This window comes from Protopterus annectens, chromosome 8.part0 (assembly GCF_019279795.1).
Source record: "Protopterus annectens isolate FY-2018-M chromosome 8.part0, PAN1.0, whole genome shotgun sequence".
NCBI classification, from domain to species: Eukaryota; Metazoa; Chordata; order Ceratodontiformes; family Protopteridae; genus Protopterus; species Protopterus annectens.
This window is the reverse complement of record NC_056741.1, coordinates 1,445,538,408-1,445,561,408: the sequence shown is the minus strand read 5'-3', so window position 1 is coordinate 1,445,561,408 and position 23,001 is coordinate 1,445,538,408. Positions and strand designations below refer to the sequence as shown.

The following is a 23,001-nucleotide window of genomic DNA, read 5'->3' as shown; positions in this document are numbered from 1 at the left end:
ATGATTGGATGGGAAATTCACCCCGAGGATTACTTTTGTGACTCTGCTCGATAGTGGCACAGGAAAATAATTTTCTTGGGTGGCAAAAGTCAGGGTACCTTTTTGGCTGGGCTTGTATAGGCCCTAGGGCCAATAGCCTAGTACCTACCTATGAACCTAAGAAACTTTTATTCTGGGTGACTTCAACTTAGATTGGCTCTCCTGTACTACTAACAACCCATCCAACTTTATTAATCTCTTCTCCTTCACCCAGACCATAAACTGCCCAACTCGTATCGATAAACAATCCAACAAGCACTCTACTTTAGACTGGATCCTAACCAACAGACCCAACAAAGGTCACTTAGCCAGATGCCTACCAGACACCCCTCAGTGATCACTACCCAACATTTCTTTATAAAAAAATGTGTTTACCCAGAAAGTAACATTATTTAAAAACACATTACTACCAGAAAACATTTCTCCCTCACCACTTTCCACTTACTACTACAACAATGTAACTGGGCCCCTCTTAAATACCTACAATTAGATGATGCAGTTCAGTACTTCAATGAAACCTTCCTTACTACTCTCAGTAAGCTGGCCCCTACCATAAAAATTCGTGTTAGGACCAAGCTTCTCCCATGGTTGTCCAAAAGTAACAAATTACTAATGCGAAGCAAAGACAATCCCTGGTCAAAATATCATACATCTAGGGAAAAATCTGACCTAACCAACAATCAACAGCTAAGAAACTTAACAAAAAACAAATAAAAAGTGACAAACAAGCATACTTCCAATCATGTCAGAAAAAAAACGAAACAACACAAAAAATTCTGGCATTGTATCAACCAAATCTTAAACCCAGGTCAACCCCCCCCCCCCCCCAATCCTCCTCTAATAACACCATCCCAGTAGCTACACAGTTTAACACACAATTCATCAGTGCAGTAACCTCACTTCTGGACAACCAACCAGCTCAGCCACTTATCATCCCCAGCACTACTATAGTCAGTCACAGTTCCCTCTTATTCACAACTATACAAACTAACTACATAAAAACTTTCTTGTCCAAACTCAAACCAAGCTGCACAGCTGCTGACAAACTCCCTAATGAATTCCTGAAACTGGCAGCCCCTGTAATTGCACATCCCATCTCAATACTCATCAACCGCTCTATCAATGAACAGTATGCCCCTCGCATTTGGAAGATATCTCATATTATTCCACTCCATAAAGGTAGCCCTTCCAAGGAAATAAACTTCCACCCCATAGCAATCCTCTCCCCCCCTCACAAAATTCCTAGAGAAATGCATCCACAACCAACTCTTAAACTACTTCCTTATCAACAACCTACTTTCCAACTCTCAGCATGGTTTCTGGCCAAAGCACAGTACTAGTACAGCTCTCCTTGCCTTTACTAACTCCATCCACCAACACTTGAACAAAGGACAACAGGTTGCTTCTATATTTGTAGACATGTCTAAAGCCTTCGGCACCATGTCCCACCAGCTCCTTCTTAACAAACTATCCACCTACGGCCTCAGCTCACGCGCACTAACCTGGTTCCATAGTTATCTTTCTAACCATCAACAGACCACAGTATGGGACACCTCACTCTCCCCTCTCCTCCCCATCCTTGTGGGAGTCCCGCAAGGTTCCATTCTCGGTCCTCTCTTCTTTGTCATATTCACCAATAACATCTGCACAGCAACCCAGCATGCCTCCATAGTTCAGTACGCTGATGATTCTACCCTTATATGTTCTACTCCTTCCACCCTAGATCTCCAAATTAGAATGCAATCTGCTTTTCAGGACATTGAATCCTACCTCTCACAACACCAACTCATTTTAAATCCCAACAAAACCAAAGTTGTAGTATTTAGCAATCAAAAATCCAAAACGTCAAAAATCCCGTAATCCATCACCTCTGCTAATGGTACCAAAATTGCCCCCACTAACCACACAAACCTCTTAGGTATTACCATAGATGAATACCTCAAATTTGATGTACATATTGCCCAAACCATCAAAAAAAGTCCACATCAAATTAGGTAGCCTGTATAGAGCCAAACCATTCCTAATAGCCAATGCCAGGCATGCCACTGCACGCACATACCTGCTAAGTACCCTTCTCTATCATTCCATTGTCTTCAACAACCTCTGGAAATCAGACCTCAATAAACTGGAATCACGTTACCATAAAATTGCTAAATTTTCCACCAACCTCCACTCACATCCCATCACTGCTCATCACTTTCAGCATTAAACTGGCTAGAGCTACCCAACCTTCTGTCTTTCAATCATCTAGCCTTAACCCACAAAATAATCTACCATCCCCATAGCTGCCCTGCCATATCCTGTTTAGTTCAACCATATCTCCAACCATCAAGCTCTCAGATCCTCCAACAAACTCATACTTAAGGTATCCAACTCCCACAACCAACATGGCGACTCCCTCTATTCCCACAATATAGCCAAACTCTGGAACTCCCTCCCAGAAACCCTAAGGAACATACCCTCATATGATCAATTCAAAACACTACTAAAACACCACCTTAGCAGCCACTGGCTATGCTCCTGTCACTCCCCTGCTTAAACCCCCTCTCCTCTCTTGTTAGCTACTCTCCAAACAGTCTCTCCTCCTGCTTCTTTTGTAATTTAGTTCTACTTCCTCTACCCCCTTTGCTATTAGCTCTCTCAACTTGTGACTGATGCTTTACTTCAGCTTCTAGTTTATTCCCTACAGAGCTGTTTCTATTAGCAGGTTTTCGGCTCCCACCATCTGGTTGTGTTTGTTCATCAAGGTAGATCTTCCCCTTGGATCTCCACCAGAAAACACACAATACTTGTGTAATGTTTCTTATTGATATCTAATGTTTTTTTGATATTGTAAAAATGCATTCTATTTTTGTGATGTTTGTTTTGATATTGTAAAAATGCATTCTGTTTTGTGATAATCTATGTATCTAAAATCTACTTGTATTTTACTTTCTGTAGAGCTTTTCTCCCTGGGCCTCTGCTGAAAATGGGCCTCTGGCCCAGTCTGTCATTCCCGGCCAACAAAATGTAATAAATAAAATAAATAATCTATATCTATGTATCTCTCTCTCTCTCTCTGTATATATATATATATATATATATATATATATATATATATATATATATATATATATATATATAAATATATATATTCGGTTCTACCTCACATAAACGAAACACCAAAACACCGACAACGCAATCACCGAAACCACATAACCGACAGTACAAAAACACGAAATCCCACATGCCCGACAACAAAATAACCGACGGTACACAAACACGAAACCTCATACACTTCACACACCACAATCAACAAACAAAACACATTCCCCGTCCAAAAACCACATACACAACACAAGCACACCAAAATCCCTACAAACCCACACTAAACCTCACATACACAACTACCTACAACCCTAACCCAAACCCTAACCCTAAGGTCCGTCACTACCGCACACTTACCTGGCCCGGCTCCTAACCCTAACTCACTTATCCGCTAACCCAAACACAATCACTACCGCACACTTACCTGACCGCTCCCTAACCCTAACTCACTTATCCGCTAACCCAAACACAATCACTACCGCACACTTACCTGACCCGCTCCCTAACCCTAACTCACTTAACCCACCCCTATCCCCACAGACCGTCAATATCCACACTTACCTTACTCGCACCCTAACGTCCGTCACTACCGCATACTTACACAGCCTTTTCCCATGTCGGCATCCTTGGCGTCGGTGCTTTCATCCGTCGGGTCGGTCTTCTGCACTGTCGATCTTCTGGGTCCCGTCGCGTCGGTCTTCTCAGCTGTCGATCTTCTGGGGCTCGCGATTTCCATGTCAATGTTCCGGCGTGTCATTTAAGTGAGGTAGAACCATATATACATATATATATATATATATATATATATATATATATATATATATGTACAGGGTCTATGTTAAATGTTCGAACATCCAAAATGTCAAACATTACATGGTCGAGACCAAATGTTCGACATTTGGATGTTCCAACATAAAAAAAAAAAAAAAAGAAAACACAGAAAAAAACACTTTAAAAGTGTAGGCAGGGGGGTTGCACCCCCCACACACACACACCCCTACTTAAATATACCAAATCTAAGACCGCACTTCAGTGCAGAAAAGGGAAATTCTCCCTATCTGCACCGTACGGTGCCATTGAAAGTCTATCTTCGAGCACTCAAAATTTCGAACGTTTGGTCTAGACCATGTAACGTTCGAAATTTTGAGCGTTCGAAGATTTGACAGGTACCATATTATATACATATATATATATATATATATATATATATATATATATATATATATATATATATATATATATATATATATACATCCTGTCTCACACACACATTAACATCTCCCTCTCCCTCTCTCTATGTGTATATATATATATATATATATATATATATATATATATATATATATATATATATGTATGTATATAACAAAAAAACTTAATTTATGGAGAGGACAAAAAAATAAAATGACATCTTATTATGGAGAGAAAAAAACAATACTTACTCATGGAGAGGACAAAAAAAAAGAAGAAAAAAAAAAGAAATTATGCAACACAGTACCTCTTCATAAGCATGCTGAAGGTGCTTCTGCATGTAAAGTACACTGCATGTGCTCAACCATGTCCTGTCATACCATATATGCTGCAGCTCAGCCCATCCCTCCCAGTTGGTAAACTTAGTACTATGTGACTCTATCCAATGTCAGCTGTACAAACGATGACAATTGTAACCCTGTTGACTGTACATTCTGTATGGTGTGTGGGAATATCTGATGCATAGTGTGAGTGGGCCATGCACTGAACAGTATGACCTTCAGTTCACACTGCATACACCACATTTATCTTTGTAGTTATGTAGCATTTGTCAGGGGTCACAGTTGTGAATTAGATGCTGAAAATTCACCTGCATTATTGTGTACCATGCAAAAGCCTGTTTGAGAGGGTGCTATGCAGTTGCTGTCAGCTGGCTGTCATCATTCTCCTCATTGCTGCTAGTACCCATATGTTGTGTGAGAAGGAGGTGCATGACCTTTGGCAGGTCCTACTGGAGTCAGTGGTGGTACTGATGGACCATGTTGATGCTGTCTCGTATTGTACCTTTTTTAACATTCAGGGAACATTACGCAGGCTGGGTCACAGAAGAGTAGCTGGTTCAGCAGTACTATGAACCAGTGCCCCACCCCTTCAGCTCTTCAAGTGAAGAGAAAAAAAAAACAACTTAATTTACTGTAATAAGCCAGTCGATAAGCAATCAATACCCCACAATGCTCTTGTATTCAAGAGCAGCAACAAAAAAAAAAATGGACATTACTTCTACAGGCATACAAACCAGGTGGCCAGATTTACAACATGCCCCCTTCCCTCGGTCCAGCCATTTGGTTCCTGTTTCTGTATTCTTGCCCACAACCCTTCTTCACCATACCCTGTCAGTATGGAGCGCTACAGCCTTCATGATTAAGTTTAAATAAAAAAAAAATTCTTCTTTTTAAACTATAGCAAACTGCCTGCTACATATGTAATAAACAGTTGCTACAGTTTATACCCTGCTGCATGGAGTGTTACAGCATTCAGGATTTAGTTAAAAAAAAATCTTTATTTCTTTTGAATGTAGCAAACTGCTTGCTACTGTTTAGACCACATATGGAGCACTACAGTGTTCAGGTCTTATTGCAAATGCATTACCGGCTTTTAAAAGCCAGTATTGCATTAAAAAGATCTGTTTCTGCTGATTGCACCACCCAACATTTTGCACCCAAGACAGTTGCCTCCTGTCCTGCTTTAACTTTGCTACTGCTAGACCATTTTGCAATGCTTCACCTAGACTCATTGAAGCAACAAAAATAGGCCAAACACTTGCTGAGTGATTATATGGGTCTGCAGGTGGAGTTGTAACATAAGTCAGCATTTCCCTGTGGGTTCACTAGTGGTAGATAAGTCAAGAGTTCAAGAGTGTAACCTGCATCACTTGAAAAACATGAGGGAAAGGGAAGGCATGTAGGCAGGGTGGCTATGCCTCAAATCTTTCTCACTCTTATACAATGTTCTGTGGGGGTGTTTGGGGACTTCTGGTGCATTTAGCTACTACGTGCCCATGTGGTAAAAGGCAGTAGACTGAGCTTGTGTGTCAGATGTGGGAAATCATGGGAACTCTCAAGATGCTGGGCTGATACATTGGTGATACACTCACGTGCATCACACACTAGCTGGCAGATAACAGAATGGTAGCCTTTTCTGTTACATGCCTTTCTCTTTGGAACTGATGGCATCCTAATAGCCACATGGGTACAATCTGTTGCACCAACTACCTCAGGAAGGTGTGCCAGATCCTAAAAGGCACACATGGTGGTAACTCTGTCCTGTGGTGCCTGTGGAAAATTAATATTCTCATCCACTGGGTTAGAAGCACTTCAAGAAACTACTGCAGTATCCTGGAGATCAAAGCCTGGGAAATAACTAAAGTATCCCCAGACTGTCTTTTGAAGGTTCTTTTGGGAAGTACAGTGAGAGCTACACATACCATGGTATCCACAGGGATAGGCAGGCCACACATTATTTTAGTGCCAGTTTGTGGGTCATACAACTTCACTAAAGTGCCTATCATGTCCTTGCCCATTCAAAACTGGTTAAGAACCTCCTGATTTGCAAAATTGGAGGTGTGGTAATATGTTTCTGGTAATATCTAGAATGTTGATGAGTGCTGCAAGATGGATTTGGTTGTTCTGTCTCTGCAATAATTGTCTCAAAATGGTTTATCACCAGGCTTGCTGCTAAGTTGAACATCTTCACAGACTGCAAAGTATGTTGAATCAGTGATGCTTAATCTTTTGTAAGATATCTTCTCAATGTCCACTTATGTACCCAGAGCTGGTGTTAACATTTTGGTAGTCTCAAGGAAGTGTAAAGTTGGGGTGGGCCATGGACAGTTCCAGTCATAGTATCACACTGTTGTTGCTACTCTAGTTCTTGCTAACATGTTGGTCCATCTCACAGAGGGATATTCACAGTAACACATTTATTTAAAATGATGTTACATTACAACAACCATATGTATAGGGCCAGTCTTAGGTAAAATAGTGCCCTAGCAGAAGGGCTTTATGACACTTCCCAGTACCTACTGTGTCACCCCTCCCCCCCCACACACACACACATCCTCCAGTGCTCCCCACTGTTTGTTCCTCCACCCTGGGCTTCCCATATTATGTAGATTCTTTTTTTCTCTTATTTTCTCATATTTCATAGGTTCATAGAATGATACTGGGCTATTGGCCCAAAGGCCCTTATAAGCCTAGCCAAGAATTTTACCCATGTTCCCACAAAGTCAGCACCTGTTTTCCCTGTCCAGCAGGGACATAGGTGGGATCCCAGGGGTATATTTTCTGTTTCTCATCCAGTTGTCCAGGTTCCTCTTAAAGAGGGCTAGTGAGGTACTCTGCTTGACATGGAGAAGAAATCTATTCTATAGATGGGGGAGTCGTTGAGACACAAATCCATCCCGCCAACAAGTTCTATTAATGTCACAGACTGGGTTGAGACCTTGCATGTGGGTTCTGCGAATAGAGTTTGACTTACGGATATGCAGCAACTCCATCAAGGCTGAATCTGAGATGGCCTTGTATGCCAGACACAGGTCACCTCTAAGCAGTCTGTATGAGACCGAGTAGAGGGACAGGGCTTTTAGTCTATTTGTATAGGATAGGTGTTTGAGACCCTGGATTTTCCTGGTCAGGAACCTATGTGGTCTCTCCAACTGCTGCATGTGCTTGGTAATGTATATGCTGAAGGGGGCATTGTACTCGATGATGGGTCTGATAAGGGAGGAGTACAGGAATTTTATGGCTTCCTTCTTCCTGGATGAAATACCCTTATTTATGAGGTGGGCCATGTAGAAAACCTTCCATACAATGGAGCCAACATGGTGGACAAAAGTCATGTTGCTATCAATGTGGGTGCCCAAGTCAATCACGACTGATTGCGTTCTTAGTACATTGTTATTAATGTGATAATTAGTGGGGATGCCATTTTCCCCAAAGGGGATAATGATACATTTCTTGGCATTTAGTCTGAGGCCATGCTTCTGGCACCAGTCATTAGTTTGGTTAAGGCCCTCTTGGAGGATGTTCACATCACTAGGGGAATTTATGACAGTGCCCAACTTGCAGTCATCTGCAAACTTGGTCAGCCACAGACCACTGATTTTGGCTTGCAACTCAGAAAAGTATATCCCAAACAGTAGAGGCTCCAAGACCAATCCTTGGGGTATGCCACTTGCTACAGGTCTGGTACTAGAAGTGGCTTCCCCTATTTTGGCTGACTGGGTTCTATCAGTGAGCCATTTAGCTACCCATCTGGTAACATATGGGTTGATGCTGGTAGAGTTTATCTATTATACCCAAATGGGGAATAGTGTCAAAGGCTTTGGCTAGGTCAAGGTAGGTGGTATTCACTGTTTTTTCCTCATCCATGGCTTTGGTGACTGTTTCGAAGAAGGCAACCAAGTTTAACAAGCATGATCTTCCTTTGACAAAACCAAACTGTGTGGGATCAAGTTGTTGAAAGCAAGGTGAGATAAGTCCAATGCCAATGAGGAGACAAAAACAGGCTCCAAACAAACTTGTAGTTACCAACCAAGTACAGAAAGCCACCACACGAACTGTGTAACGAAAACTGCTTTATTGACCTAGGTTTCGTCCTTTCGAACTTCTTCAGAATACATACTGTCATTATAACCCACTCATTTTATACAGTGTTGATTATTCAATAATCATTTAATTAATAGCCTAATTTCCCGCCATAAATTTCTTAAAAAGGAAATGGCATTTTGTTAAAAAATCATCTTGTTTAAATACACAACCAAACCATACATTCCTACTTGTATAAACATATACTTACTTATTTATACATTATTATACTTAAAAACTTCATATAAAGTATCCAAATAATCCATTAATAAATTTTACTAAAAAACTACTTATTTTTGTATAAATATATATATAATACCATTATTATTATTGATGTGTCTAATATATATAAACAGTGTGGGATCAAGTGTTTGGAGGTTGCCAATGTCCTTGTTTATAAGGTCCATGATAACGCATTCCATGGCCTTACAGATCAGGCTAGCTAGGCTGATTCTCCTACAATTGCCTGGGTCAGTGGATGCTCCACCTTTGTGCAGAGGGATGGCAGTGGCTGTCCTCCATTCTGTTGGGACAAAGCCGGTGCATAGGCTTTGGTTGAATAGAGTACCTAGTGGTGCTGAGAGCTCTTGCCTGAGTTCATGTAGGACACAGCCAGAGATGTTGTTGGGTCCCAAGGAGGCTCTGTTTTCTGCCTTTGAGAGGGCATTAATAACCTGCTTCCTGGTGATGAAGGGAGGGGGGACAGGTGCTGGGGATGTCCTGGTTTCCTGATGGGGGGATGGGGGGGGTTAAGTTTTCACTGAACTTTTCTGCCAGCATGTTGGCTCTATCTATGGCATTTGTGTATATGGTATTCTTGACCACCAATTCAAAGTAGATTTTGGAGTTACCTTTGAGAGTGCGGATGTATGTGAAGAAGGCCTTGTGATTGTCCCTCGCCTTACTCTTCAGCTTTTTTCCAGAAGCTATAACTTTCTAGAGACTCCAAAGTGCATTTTAGAGTTTTTTTAAACAACATTTTTATCTGCTGAGTGCCTGTTTTCATAGCTAATGGCTTTAACAAAATTATGACTGAAGAAAGGAATTGTGTCATTGTTCAACTTTATTTTTCCTTGTATCTTTTCAGGACACCCCAAATGGCCAAGACAGCACAGAATACTGCTTGATTTCCCACCCTCCTTGAAAAAAGATAGTCACTATCTGTGCATCCCTCTGGTGTTAAGACTAGGTTGAAAGAAAAGACACAAATGTCCACAGCCATTTATTTCAAGTGACTGCTGTCATCCATATACATAACCATGCCTTCTTTTGCCACCACCTTCAAAAGGCAGCCACCTGTTTATGTACTGCTACCTTGATGAGTTATATGTGTGATGGGCATATTGTTTGTGTTCACAAACAAACAGACACACACAAACACACACTGACACTGTCTCTGACAAGGCAGGTCAATCACAAGTTGCACAAACAAGCAAACAAACAAACATGATGCTTCCCTACCTTCAATGAAACTGGAGGAATGCCAATTTACCTACAGCTTGTGGAAACCAGAGCAGGTAGATAAACCCATACAGAGGTAGGGAAGGCATACAGACTCTACACAGAAAAAGGTACAGGCAAAAATGCAATGCACTGTGAAATATGAATGCTCCTCACTGTGCCTCTGTGGCAATGAGCAATTGCTTTCACACATATCCTGCTTCTGCCAGACACGGCATGTGCAAGTTCTATGTTTGTGGTGGTAAGCACAAGAAATTATGGCCAATTTGTTACTCTTAAATACCATGCAACCACCCCCAGCACACACACAAGTATAATGGCAATGCTGATCATGTCAGTACATTGTACAACACTAGTTCTGTTCCAGATCAGTGACTGTTATTTAGTAATCAAACAGCAGTAGTGGGTAAGTCACTTTTATTCACCTTTTTGAGGAGTAATGTATACTTGTCACTGTCCCTAATTTTGCAGAACGCCCCTGATTTTCCCACATACTTTTGTTCTGTGTCTTGTAACAGTTTTGATTTAGTGGTAATACAGTCAGTAATGACAGACATTAGAGGTTTATACTTCTTATCACTGAGAAAAAGCATGTTGATGCAAAATGTGTTATTCTGTTCTCCTTTAAGAGAATTGGAGTAATATTTAAAACATGTTCCTGATTTTGAACATTTATTCCTCAGTTATTTTTTGGTTTTCCTCAGACATTTTGAGCAAAAGAGACAGTAAAAGTATCTGGTTCCCTGCCAGTATCTATAAAACTCCCTGAAAGAGAAAAACATCTTTGAAAAACAGGAGCATTTGCTTTCTTAAAATCCCAACTAAGACTGAGATAAGTCACTTGGGGCTGTCAGTCGTTAGCACTTACCTCGTTATATCCTAACAGGGTCGTATCACAACCCTCTAGGATAAAGCACGTAATCTGAGAATGAATGATTTTTTTATATCTTCATTTTCTTTCAGTCCGCTGCAACGTTTGTGTGGCTTCCAGAAAGTCAAGGATGATCAGGGGGTCTTCTATGGGTATCATGGGTGCCTAATGCCAGCCATGATGTTAGTTAAATCCTGCTCCACTAAAACTAAGTCAAGAGTATTATGTCAGTAGTAAAACATTTCATAAAATTATGAAGTTTGCTGCATGGCTCAACACCTCCCTATAATCAGAGATATCTTTGAACTTTAAAGAAGTGGTGCCAATCTTATTATTTATTTATTTATTTACATTTGTTTACCGGGAAATTCCAACTGGACACAGGTCCTTTTTCAGTGGATGCCCGAGGAGAAAAGCTCCACATCATGTACATGATAAATAGAGATACAAAGTTGCAGCAATAGTAAACAACATTACAGGTTGTTGGCTTTAATACAATAACAAGATATTATCAACAGTATATACAGTAAATGTTGCAAGTTAAGATTGTTACTAATATAAACAACAAGAAATTAAGTTGTCAGACAAGATGTTAAAGTATGTAAAGACAACTAGCTAATTCTGACTGTGGTTAGTAGTGGCGGTAGTATAGTTGGGTTAAGAGTCCAGGTGGGGGGAGGGTAAGGTGGGGGTGTTAGTCTGGATTAGAGCAAGGACAAAGCCAGTGCAAATTTAAGTAGAATTTTAGTGCAGTCTTGAAAAGGCTGCTGGAAGGTAGAGTAGTTATAGAGGGTGGAAGATTGTTCCAAAGTTTCGATATGGTACATGAAAATATGGTTTCTCCTGCTGAGTTTTTGGGTTTGGTAACAGTGAGTTGATTTTTGTTGTCCCTAGGATTCTTCATCCTGACACTTATTATTATTACCACCTGGTTTATTAAGCACACAAGATTACTGTCCTTCCTTTTGTTGGTTTAACAAACGTAACAAAATATCAAAATAAGATAACTTTCTGTGATTGGGCACCCCCACAGGATCAGAGACCATAGGTATCACTGGTACCTAAAACTGACTATGTACATAGCATTCTAAATCACAAATAATGTAACAGGGTTTTCATAGCATGTCATCAGTGCATTTTTTGCACACTTTCCTTCTTGAGGATGCCATTATGCAGCCCTTTACAAAGGCCTTTTCTTGTTACTTTTTGCAGGCTCACACAGATCTGCAAAATTGGACTGTGTTTGCATGTGCCCATATCCTGTGCAACTGCACACCGCACACGTGCTGATTACTATAGTACTACCTCTTATTTTAATACTTTGAAATATTTAAATTATATTTATATTTTTGTCTATCGTTATCTGTTGAACTTTCTCAGCAATTTGGTTTTCAAACATTTAAATACAGAAATCTCTCACCAGTACAAACGGTTTGGAAAGCACATGGATGTAATAAATTAAATAAATCACTGAAAAGCCATACATGCAGCTGCTTTGCAGGTATTTCTGAACTGCCTGATTTATGCTGTCTTCTTCAGTTATCCACCACTTTGCTAACCAAATTTTTACTGTGCACAGGGTTGCTAGTTTTCATCACTGAATTATAACCTGTAGCCAGGATGTGTTAACTTGTAGATGCCATAATAGCTCAGGACTTCCACTGCTATGAGGAGGGCTTTGCCAGATCTTCTGATAATGCTTATTACTGCATTCTAGGCTACATTTGTCTTTCACAGTAATTTAAAGTGGAGTCCTTGTGGCTCTTCTGGGTATCTGACTGCTTCATCCATGGCCTTGAGGTTATTTTACTTTTCCTATCATTGGGCTCCCTGGTCTGTCTCCTGCAGCAAATAGCTCTATTGTTTATTTTATTATATTTATTTATGAACATATGTATGTATGAATATATGTTTTTTGACTGGGGTAGGAGACTCATCTATATTGGAATGATTTATCCACGACTTTGCAGTAGAAACGTACCGCGCAGGATGCGCACTAGCAAGTCCCTCCCAAACCCAGCCCACCATCCAACAATCTGTGAAAGAAAAGTAATATTCATACCAATGGTGGCATGAATATTCATTGTCTATTCATAGTTTACCCTTTTCTTCAAGGTAGTGTGATCTAGGAGTTGGTATATTTAATTTGCATGGGGTGTGGGGGCCAGAAACTGCACACATGGGGAGTGGAGTGCCCCCCCCCCCGCAAAAACAAATGAAAAAAATACTTGCAATTTTTTCCATACCACGACATGCCCGTTTCACCTGGCAATTACTGAGGGTATGCCACTTCTGCGCAGACCGGCCTGTGAGGTACTTTTCTAGTACAATATGTTATCCACAGCCCAAGAATTACAGCCAAAGGGAGACAATTAAATTTACACAATAATTTAAGAACAATTAAATGCACAAAAATTACACAACAAATTTAAGTTTACAAACTGAATTAAGAACAATTACGGGTGCAAAAAGCTTATAGAAGAGAAAAAGGATCTGTACATTATCTGAAAGGGAAATAAGAAAGCTATTCTGTACAGTGGTGTTAATATAGTTTATACATATCCATGAAGATGCAACATCAGAGCCAGCAGTGAGAGTTTCTTCCCTACATTACAGCTTCAGCTTTTATTCTTGTGTAGATCCGGGACTTTGCTACATTTTGTAGTGGCTCTGCTTTGTCTAATTATTGTCCCTGATAAAGATAGAAGGCTCTGTGGTTATGACTGAATTGAAGTACCCAGCTGTTCTCCACAATTATTTGGTGAATGCAAAGTAACTATATAAATAAAATTAACATTTTGTAAGTACTGTGTTGCACAATAGCTTGTCATTTGGTAAACTGAGCAGCAGGTTAATCATTGGCAAAATAGAAGTAATCAAATGTTACTGTTATTAAATACAATAGCCAGGCCCCCTGCTGTGCTTCTGAACTGTTACAAGGTTTATAGACCTTTATTTAGCAGAGACTTACTGCAATTATACAGTGTTCAAAAGCCCAAAGTTACAACCAATATTTTGTACATCAATACTTGTCCAACTTGCATTAAGTGATTTGTGGTACAAGGCTAGTTAGGACATGAAAATAAACTGTCAGAAATGGAAGGATAGTTTCTTAGACAGTTGACATACAGCAAAGTACATCAAAACACTTCTTCCACTATTACAAATTAAGAAAACGTTAAGTCTGAGTGTCACAGAAATTTTCTAGCTTGCACAATATATGCTGCTGCATGTAAATATATTATGGGTTAAAAAGTTATAGCTATTTTCTCGAAAAAATGGCCAGTCATTTTCTATGTGATAAGATAAACAGGGAAAGAGCATATGAAAAGAGATACATTGGTTATTGTAAAAGGTGTCAAGACAACCATCTCAAGCTCACTGGCCAGTTTCATACGTAGTTTACAGAAAATAAACCCAGAAAGCATACCTCTCAACTGGCCTTGGTTTCCAGGGAAGTCCCTGATTTTGGCTCTAAATTTTGCCCTGAACTTGATGATTCCTTGAGAAATGCTGGTGTATTACAGTCAACAAATAATTAAAATTCCAAACTTTGTTTACTTCAGCAAATGTGTATCAGTTCATGCCCTCTTAGTCTGTCAACTGTCAGAGCTACCAAAATGTAAAAAGTGTCCCTCCCTGATTTGGGTCCTGTCACTGATTATTTTGGATTTGTTCCTGATTCTTGAACTAATGCCAGAAAGTCAGCAGCAGTGTAGCTATCTGAGCATGTGCCCATGTTTGTGTGTTTGTCATACCTCTCACTCTACGAATAAGTCAGAGCACTGCTCATTAAAAAATTATAGCAAAAGGTCAGAAAGAAGATCAGTTTCTTATTGTTCACAACACAAGTTCTTCCTATACTAGACCCTATATAGTAAATGATAGGGAAGCTTTGTACAGGCTTACTTTATTTATTTAATAATAAATAACCAGGTATGAATCAGTAACTTTAGGAGGAGATAGACTAAATCTCATGGTCAAAATCATAGTGGTTCAGAGGTATATGGCATGTTTGTATGTGTGTGTGTTTGTGTGCATCCGACCGTGCATGGGTGTGTGCATGTGTGAGTTTGTGTGTTTCTGTGTATGCACATGTATGTGTGTGTGTGTGTGTGTGTGTGTGTGTGTGTGTGTGTGTGTGTGTGTGTGTGGTGGGGGGAGGTCAGACTGAGTGTCCTGCTATGTAATAGTCCTAATCCTTTCTCCATACTGTAACACACCAACTTGCTCCAGACCTGTAATCCTAAACAAATGAATTACTATAGTAGCAGTCATATATCCAAATACAAAAATGCTAGAATATTTAGAATATCAGCATGCCACTCATATCCCTCAACTGTCCAGATTTTTGCCTCATAGTTTTGCCCTGTTTCTCATAAAATTGTAATTTTCTGGCAAATCACTGGTAAAGCATTGAGGACTGAAGTCAGAAAATAATGGCAGACATTTTAGTTATAGATTTCATATCGTTCAGAAAATTCATGCTAATGCAAAACCTCTTGGTCTATCAATTTTCTAAGTTTGTAAGAGCAGTATTTAAAAAGTGTCCCTATTTTTGGGCCTTTGTCTTCACATTATTTATGGCCTTTTCCAGATTTGTCACTCTAAGAGGTTGAGAGGTATGATGTCACTAGATGGTAGTTCTGCAGTAAAGGAGTGATGTTGATGTTTCACAGTTACACTATTTGATGCAGTTTAATTTTTCAGAATGTGGTCAGCTAGGAATGGCTACATGTGGGACATTCTGTTACCATTTGTTGTTCCTGTTTTCATTCAGTCAAAGTCCGACTTGCAGATCTTTCCCACTGATTTCCACTGTACAGTCAAAATCCCCTCTCACGCTACATAGCAGACACCATGTTGTGTGCCACCCTGCTAGATACCTCTACTGGTATCTTTTCTGTCACTTATGAAGCAGTAGTCATTTTCCAGTGTTCTCGTGGATTATAAAAGTGGGATACATATAAAAATATTTCAGGCAGAGCGTAAGAAATTGCTTCAGAACTTCAACAGCATGGTTGTTATACAGACTAAACATAGTTATATTTCATCTAAGACAAATTTTGGAATTATATATAACATGGAAAATATTCAGCTTCTCTAATACCACTCAGATCTTTGCACTAAAATGTTAAAAAATACAATATTAACATCTACTTTGCATTTTGTGGACCTTGAAATTGCACCAATTCTGAAATGCTAGGATAAACTTCAATAAAACACTCAAAAGACATTACTTCCTTTTCCTTTAATGCTGAAAATATGAGGCAAAAATCTGTACAGTTGAGAGTTATGCTAAGGCAGATCACAAGCTGTGGTACAACAGCCTAATGTTAACATATTTCACCTGGTATATTACAAAACAAATGCTGGGGTGGGGTTACTGCATGGTTTTGTTCTCTAGACCTCTTTTTAAACGCCCTAGCAATCATGGCTATAGATGTCTAGTTGTGAGTTAAATTACAGAACGAATTCTAATACTGTCCAAAATAACAGACTTCATAAAGCCCACACTTGAAATTTATGTCAGTACAATCTGTGAAATGTGTTTTTTGTTTCTGATTTACAACTGCTGTCTTTATCTGAGTTGCTTGTTTCAATGCTTTGTGCACTGTGCTGTCATATATGTATACACATACCCACGTTCATATATATATATATATATATATATATATATATATATATATATATATATATATATATAGATAGATAGATAGATACACACATGCATATTGTGTGTGTGTGTGTGTGTGTGTGTGTGTGTGTGTGTGTGTAAAGCAGTTAAAACAATTATTTATTCAGGGATTAAAGACCTACGATGGCTGAATCAGAAAAAAATCTACAAATTGTGTTAGCCACTGTTCATGCAGGTATTTTGATTTCTAAGTCTTGAAGTGAAATTTAATTAGTTTGATCACATTACAAGAGTAGTTTTGCTGATATTATGAAGTAATTCCTAAACTGTAAGCATATAACACTTGGCCTGTGGGTTCACAAGACAAAAAAATAACTGCTGGAAGATTAATTTCACACGCCCTTATTACTCAGCTGCAAATGAAAATAAAAGACATTTCTGAAAAACAAGGCAGCCATTGAAGCAATGTGAAGGTAAACTGCGCTACAGTCTTATGGTCCAAAGTTCTAGGTAAGCCATAAAATAGAAACTGTAAAGCTGTGAAGTATGAAAACACTTCCTTATCTGAGTATAAAACAAAATAATCTGTTTGATCAAGAAAATGTTCTTACAGATTTGAATTAGAAAAATATGAAAAAATTCCTAAAATAAAACAGCTTACCTTGTTTTTGTTTCATGACTGCAACCTGTCTGGTTTTATCAAGTAGAAACAAGTCAATGCAAGATGTGGTCTATATGCCTTTATGAAGTGAAGGAAGACAGAGGACCGGTTCCAAGTCTAATGTCAACAGTTGCTAGAAGTGTGTTTAATGTTTAAGCATAGGCGTGGACAAGTCTTCTCTTATCTCAAGACTGTGGCCTGGATCTCAGTTTTTTTTTTTTCACTGAACCTATTCTTATAATTTTCAAAGCACTGCTGGAGGGATTGTTATTAAAAATTATTGCTTAACAAATAGATAAATAAGCTACTGGCTCATCCCCTTTCTTAAGAGAGAGATGTGTGGTGGGTGGAAAAGAACAGGATATCACTCAGCGATGATACATTACAGATAATGGAACCCCACAAAATCATAGAAAGTTAAGGGTACAAAGATACTGACACTGATGTGGAAGAAAGACAGTACAATGTAAAGATCATTCTGACAGTTAATATACAGGGTTAAAGCTTTAAGCTATTAATGAGCTGCCTCCTGGAGACAAGGGTATAGGGTTTGATTCCTTCCTCCTCCATTTGCCTACTCTGTGATTCTGAGCAAGTCACTTAATCAGTGCTTCTGAGTCTCCCTTGAAAAGGGGCACTTGTGTCCAGTGGGTAATTATTTAAAAATGAATAAAAAAATCACATACAGCTGCGATTGTGCAGCACATAATTCCCTCCTTTCAGATAGTTCTTATGTAAACTTTCTAACTTTTAGGCTGCAAGCAGTGCATAATTAAGTATTCAGAATTAGTAAGAAATGAATATGAAATCTGAAATAGTATGAACAGCATGAGGTAACTTAAAATAGCAGGTTTATTCTTTGTAGACTCTGGAGGTAAGAGGTGCGGTATGTGTGTGTGTGATTGTGTATGGGGGTGATCATCATGGATAGTAGCCGATGTGCAGTATAGCACTTTTGCCTACCTGATATGCTGTACTTTGTTCAGTAAAACCACCTGGGTGGTGTGGAAATTAAATACTGGAGGCTAGTTTACCTCAGATATTGTGTGTGGCATAAATAGTAGAGACTCATCACACTGGGCAATGTGAAATACGGTATAAAGTTCTCTTCTTCTTGATAGTGAGGCATGAACAAACTAGATTGTTCCAGCTTAGAGCAGAAGATGCAAAAGACTGACAGGAGGTTGGTGACCATGTGGGCACCAAGAAGCCAAACCAAAATTCATTGATTGCTTTTACCCATTATGTGCTAGGTACAGAACCCCCTAAGTTAGTTATCATATGTGTGAGGAAATGGGAAGGATCCTCTTCATGAGGGGTTTCCCAGCCCATAGGAAAAGCAATCACTGCATTTTGTTTTGGTGGTTTCATTCTCCCCTGCAGTTTTACCAGTTGCTCTTTGAAGAACTTGTGGTTTGAACTTAGTTACTCTAATATTTTAGCTTATTGTTTACACTAAGCTGTGACAGCTAAAATCGAGATGCATGTGTGATTGTTTTGTTCCGCATATTACAGACACTGGATTAGTCTCTTCTGTGAAGAGCAACAGCAGTAATTCTGAATAGGTGAAATATATTTCACAAACATGCTATTCTAAAATGTTTCTACAGATTATGTCAAACCACTTTTGGATGCCTGCAAAACATTAATTCTAAGGCTTTGTTGCAGGGTGGCACAGAGGAGACCAGTCAATGCAGTATGATGCCACTGATTGCACAGACATTGGATAGTTAATGAATGGTTTAAGCACTGTGATGATACCAAGCAGTAAAACTGTACATGACAATGCATTCATTAAACCAGAACTTCTATGGTACGTGATGCAGGACTTGGGGCATAAAAGATGACTCCCAAGCTTCTGTTTTACACCAAAAGAACTAGAACCCAAAGCTGGCAAGCAGCAAGAGGGGTGCCTGATGCTATAGTTATAAGATGTAGTGCCATCTGGAGACTCTTTGTGGTACTGCATGTGAGAAGCTGCAGTGTTTTAAATATCTTGGGAACAACTCTCTGAAGGCAGTCTATAACTGGGAGCAAAGAAACCTTTGCTTGGCTAGCTAAAAAAACACTACATCATGAGTGAGAACAAGTCAATAAGAATAAGAGAATTAGCATGAGAAAAATTGTCTGCTTTACATATAGTCTGAATGGGTAAGTCAGCAGTTATTAAAATAAAGCATCATGAAGTTATCGTCTTCCCTTTAAGAACTTTCAGCATTCTACTTCTGCTCTATCTCATCCCCCAACTCTCCCCCATGTTCCATGCCTCCTTTAATGCCTTTGAGGATTCCCTTTCCACCAGCCATTCTGGCAGTCTGTCTCATGGCTCCACAACGCTGTCCATTTAGAAATAATTTCAGATATGAGGAATATTTGGTCCCTACGCTGCTTGCCCTCACTCTTTCCCCATCCTTCCTGTGAAGGACAACCTCCTGGGCATGACCTTGTGCATCCATGTCATATCTCCATCTTTCACTTCAGTTCTGTAGTAAGAATACTCCATCCCATGCCTCATTTTGCTGGCTTTCCTATGAACACTTTTCAGCAGCCCAAAGTACTTTTTCTTGGATGGTTCAGAACTGTTCACAGTACTTTCTAACCTCATCAGATCCTAGGAGACTGGGAGCATTACCTCTTTGCTTCTGGAATCTCTCTACCCCAGAATTCACTCCTGTGTTCTCTTGGCTTCCTCTGCCAGGGCTGGTGTTAGGATTTTGGGGACCCCAGCAAATGTCAAGTTTGGGGGGCCTCTAGGCACTTCTGTCAAAGTATCACCCTGTCAATGCCACCCCTCCAAAGCAGCCTTTTAGTTCATGCTGCAAAGTTTTAGTAGTTATGTACAGACTAACCCGCAGCTACAGTGCTGTTACAGTACAATGGCACTTTAGCTACAACAGTGATGCATAATAGCAACTCATTGTATAGGTCTGGACTTAGCTGAAATGCTGTCTATATGCTCTAAAGTACTTTTTCTTTTTTTTTTTCTTTTTACTAATCTTTTCATCCAATGATGGCTTGAACAGAAATGAATAAGGAAAGAAATTTAGTGTTGCTGTTCATCAAGCCATAGGGTTATAGGTGTTCTGGAACACATTTTAGAGCATTTTCCCAACCTTTTAATCCTCCGGTGTCCTAAACAAACACCACGAGTAAGGAAAGGACTTCAGTGTTTTCTTTTCCTTTCAAGGAAGGCATAAGATGTGCCCAAGGCTTAATATTCAAAGGTGACAAAGTAGTACCTCACACAAACTAACAAGTCATTTGTGTTTACATACATAGGTCCAATCTGGGAATATGGCTAGCCTCCCTAACTGCCCCCCCCCAAAAAAGACAGTCACAACCTATGCATCCCTCTGGTGTTAGACTGGGATGAAAGCAGATGTTTAAATTGCCACAGTCATGTGTTTCAAGTGAGTGCTGACATACATATGCATAGCATGCCTCCTCACTCCTCACCCCATACTGCCTTAGACAGCTACCTATGTACATGCGTGAAGTGTGATTGTGAGGAAAGAGAAAAGAATAATTGCAGTAATGTATTCAGGTTTGTTGTTCCTAGAAAGTATACACTTCCCCTACACAAGCTATAGTAACCTTCTTTGTACACCTCTGAGATGTGTAAGAAAAGTAAAAGAAACAATGACCACACTGTCCTCAGCCCAAACAAAAGCTGTAATGACCTCATGTGCATACCTCTATGGTTATACTGTAATGAAAATTAAAGAAGTAACCCCCCCCCCCCCAACAATCTACAGCAGCTTTCTGTATACACACATCTGAGCAAGACTGGTATTAGAATGGGTGCAGCTGAGAGCAGAGGCCATTATCAGCTTTATCCTAACAGGATCAGCCATGTTAAGGTTGAAGAGGGTAATCAGAAAATGAATACATTTTTCTCAGTTTTTCCACAACCAGCAGCAGCTTTTGTGGGGCCCACACACAATAAAGGATGAATAAGGGAGCCCCTGTATTAATTTATACAGTCTGGGGAGTGGGGACCACCAGACTCTTTGAAGACTGAAGTGTTTGAATGTTCTGTGATATATTTTATGCATAACTTTTGAAATATAATTACTTGTTACCTACATTTTTTCACTGATACCCTAAAGATTAATGTGTGTCCTGGCATTATTAGGTGTGTGCAGAGATAAAAATCAGTAATATTTTATACAAACACACACAAAAGCCATATCAATGCCAGTTTTGTACTTATTTCAGCCAACTGCAACACTGATACTACACACTAGATAGGTGATTGCTGTTTAACAGTCATCAGACAGCAGCAGGGGTAAGCCACTTTTACTTATCTTTGTAAGGAGTAATGCATACCTGTCACTGTCCCTGATTTCAGAGACCTTCCCTGATTTTGCTCTGTCCTTCATAAAAAGTTTGATTTGCTAATAAATCATTCAAGAATACAATCAATAATTCCAGGCTTCAGAGGTTTATACCTCTTATTGTCCAAAAAATGCATGTTGATGCAAAAGGTGTTACTTTTTTAAGTGAATTAGAGTAATATTTAAAATGTGTCTCTGATTTTGAGCATTTATTTGGCTATTATTTTTGGTACTATGCTGAATTTTTTTTTGCAAGAAGTTGAGAGTTGTAGTATCTGGTGTTTTACTAGTATTTATAAAACTCCCTGAAAAAAAAAAAAAAAAACATCCCTGAAGATCGGAAACATCAGGTCTGATTAAAATACAAGGTTTGCACTTAAACCAGTCACTCTGACCTGTTGATTTATCTGTTACTTACCTTGCTTATGTTCATTATCAGCTTTATCCTAACAGGGTCATACCACAGCCCTGTTCAGGTTAAAAAGCATAATCCATCAGCTGCTTCTGTAGGGCCCCCATACAGTCAAGGATGATTAAGGGGCCCCCTTGCAGTCACAGGTATTGCTGGTATCTATAGCTGGCTATGTTGTGGGTGCTACTATAACCAGAGATGTCTTAGAATTTTAAAGGAGATACCAAGCTCCTTGTGGTGTCCTGCAGAGTACTACAAGCAGCAGAGCGACAAACGAGTGACTTTCAACTGATATGTATTTTTTTCTCTGCATTTTCTCCTGCGACTGCTAGTCTCTCTGAAAAGTGATTTCTAGCAATTCTGAGCTTAAAAAACTCTTTGCTGCATACTAAAACTGTTTTTTTTGCTGTTAGCACTTTTATAAGTCTTTTAAAGTTGTTTTTTGTGTTGTTTAACTGTTGTAGGCTACACTCTAAAGTGTGCTAACCTGATATAAGGATTTAAAGTGTTTTTGTGAAATTTCATTGTATCTCTGTCAAAAAAGAAAAAAAAAAAACAAAAAAAAAATATTCTTGTTTCCTGCCTTTTCTAAGGTAGTCTAGTCCAGTTTTCAGGTTCTGCTGAATTCAGGACTGTGGTATAAGTTCCTGTGTTGCCCATATCCTTACTTGGATAGGAGGAAGTTTCTCTTTTCCCAGTGAGAGTGGGGAGCTTTGAGCAGCCTATCTGTCCCTGGAGGAGTGGTCACAGCCCAGCAACTTGTAGTTTACTGGACATTTTGGCCTAATTCCTATCTCTTTCATCTCCCTGCCTTAAAACCCGCATTTACGCGTTTTTTTGCTTGTATACTACTCCGCAAATCTCCTTGTGGTGTCCTGCA

General features: G+C 39.4%; 1 protein-coding gene across 1 annotated transcript in view; it reads right to left on the bottom strand.

The window, feature by feature from the left end:
- Positions 1 to 17,482, bottom strand: part of PDZD3 (PDZ domain containing 3) — a 316,510-nt gene extending 299,028 nt beyond the window's left edge. Inside the window, exon 1 of the mRNA XM_044079455.1 lies at positions 17,373 to 17,482. Coding sequence (XP_043935390.1) covers positions 17,373 to 17,388 — 16 coding nt within the window. The 5' untranslated portion in view covers positions 17,389 to 17,482. The remainder of the gene's footprint in view (positions 1 to 17,372) is intronic.
- Between the last annotated feature and the right edge of the window lie 5,519 nt (positions 17,483 to 23,001).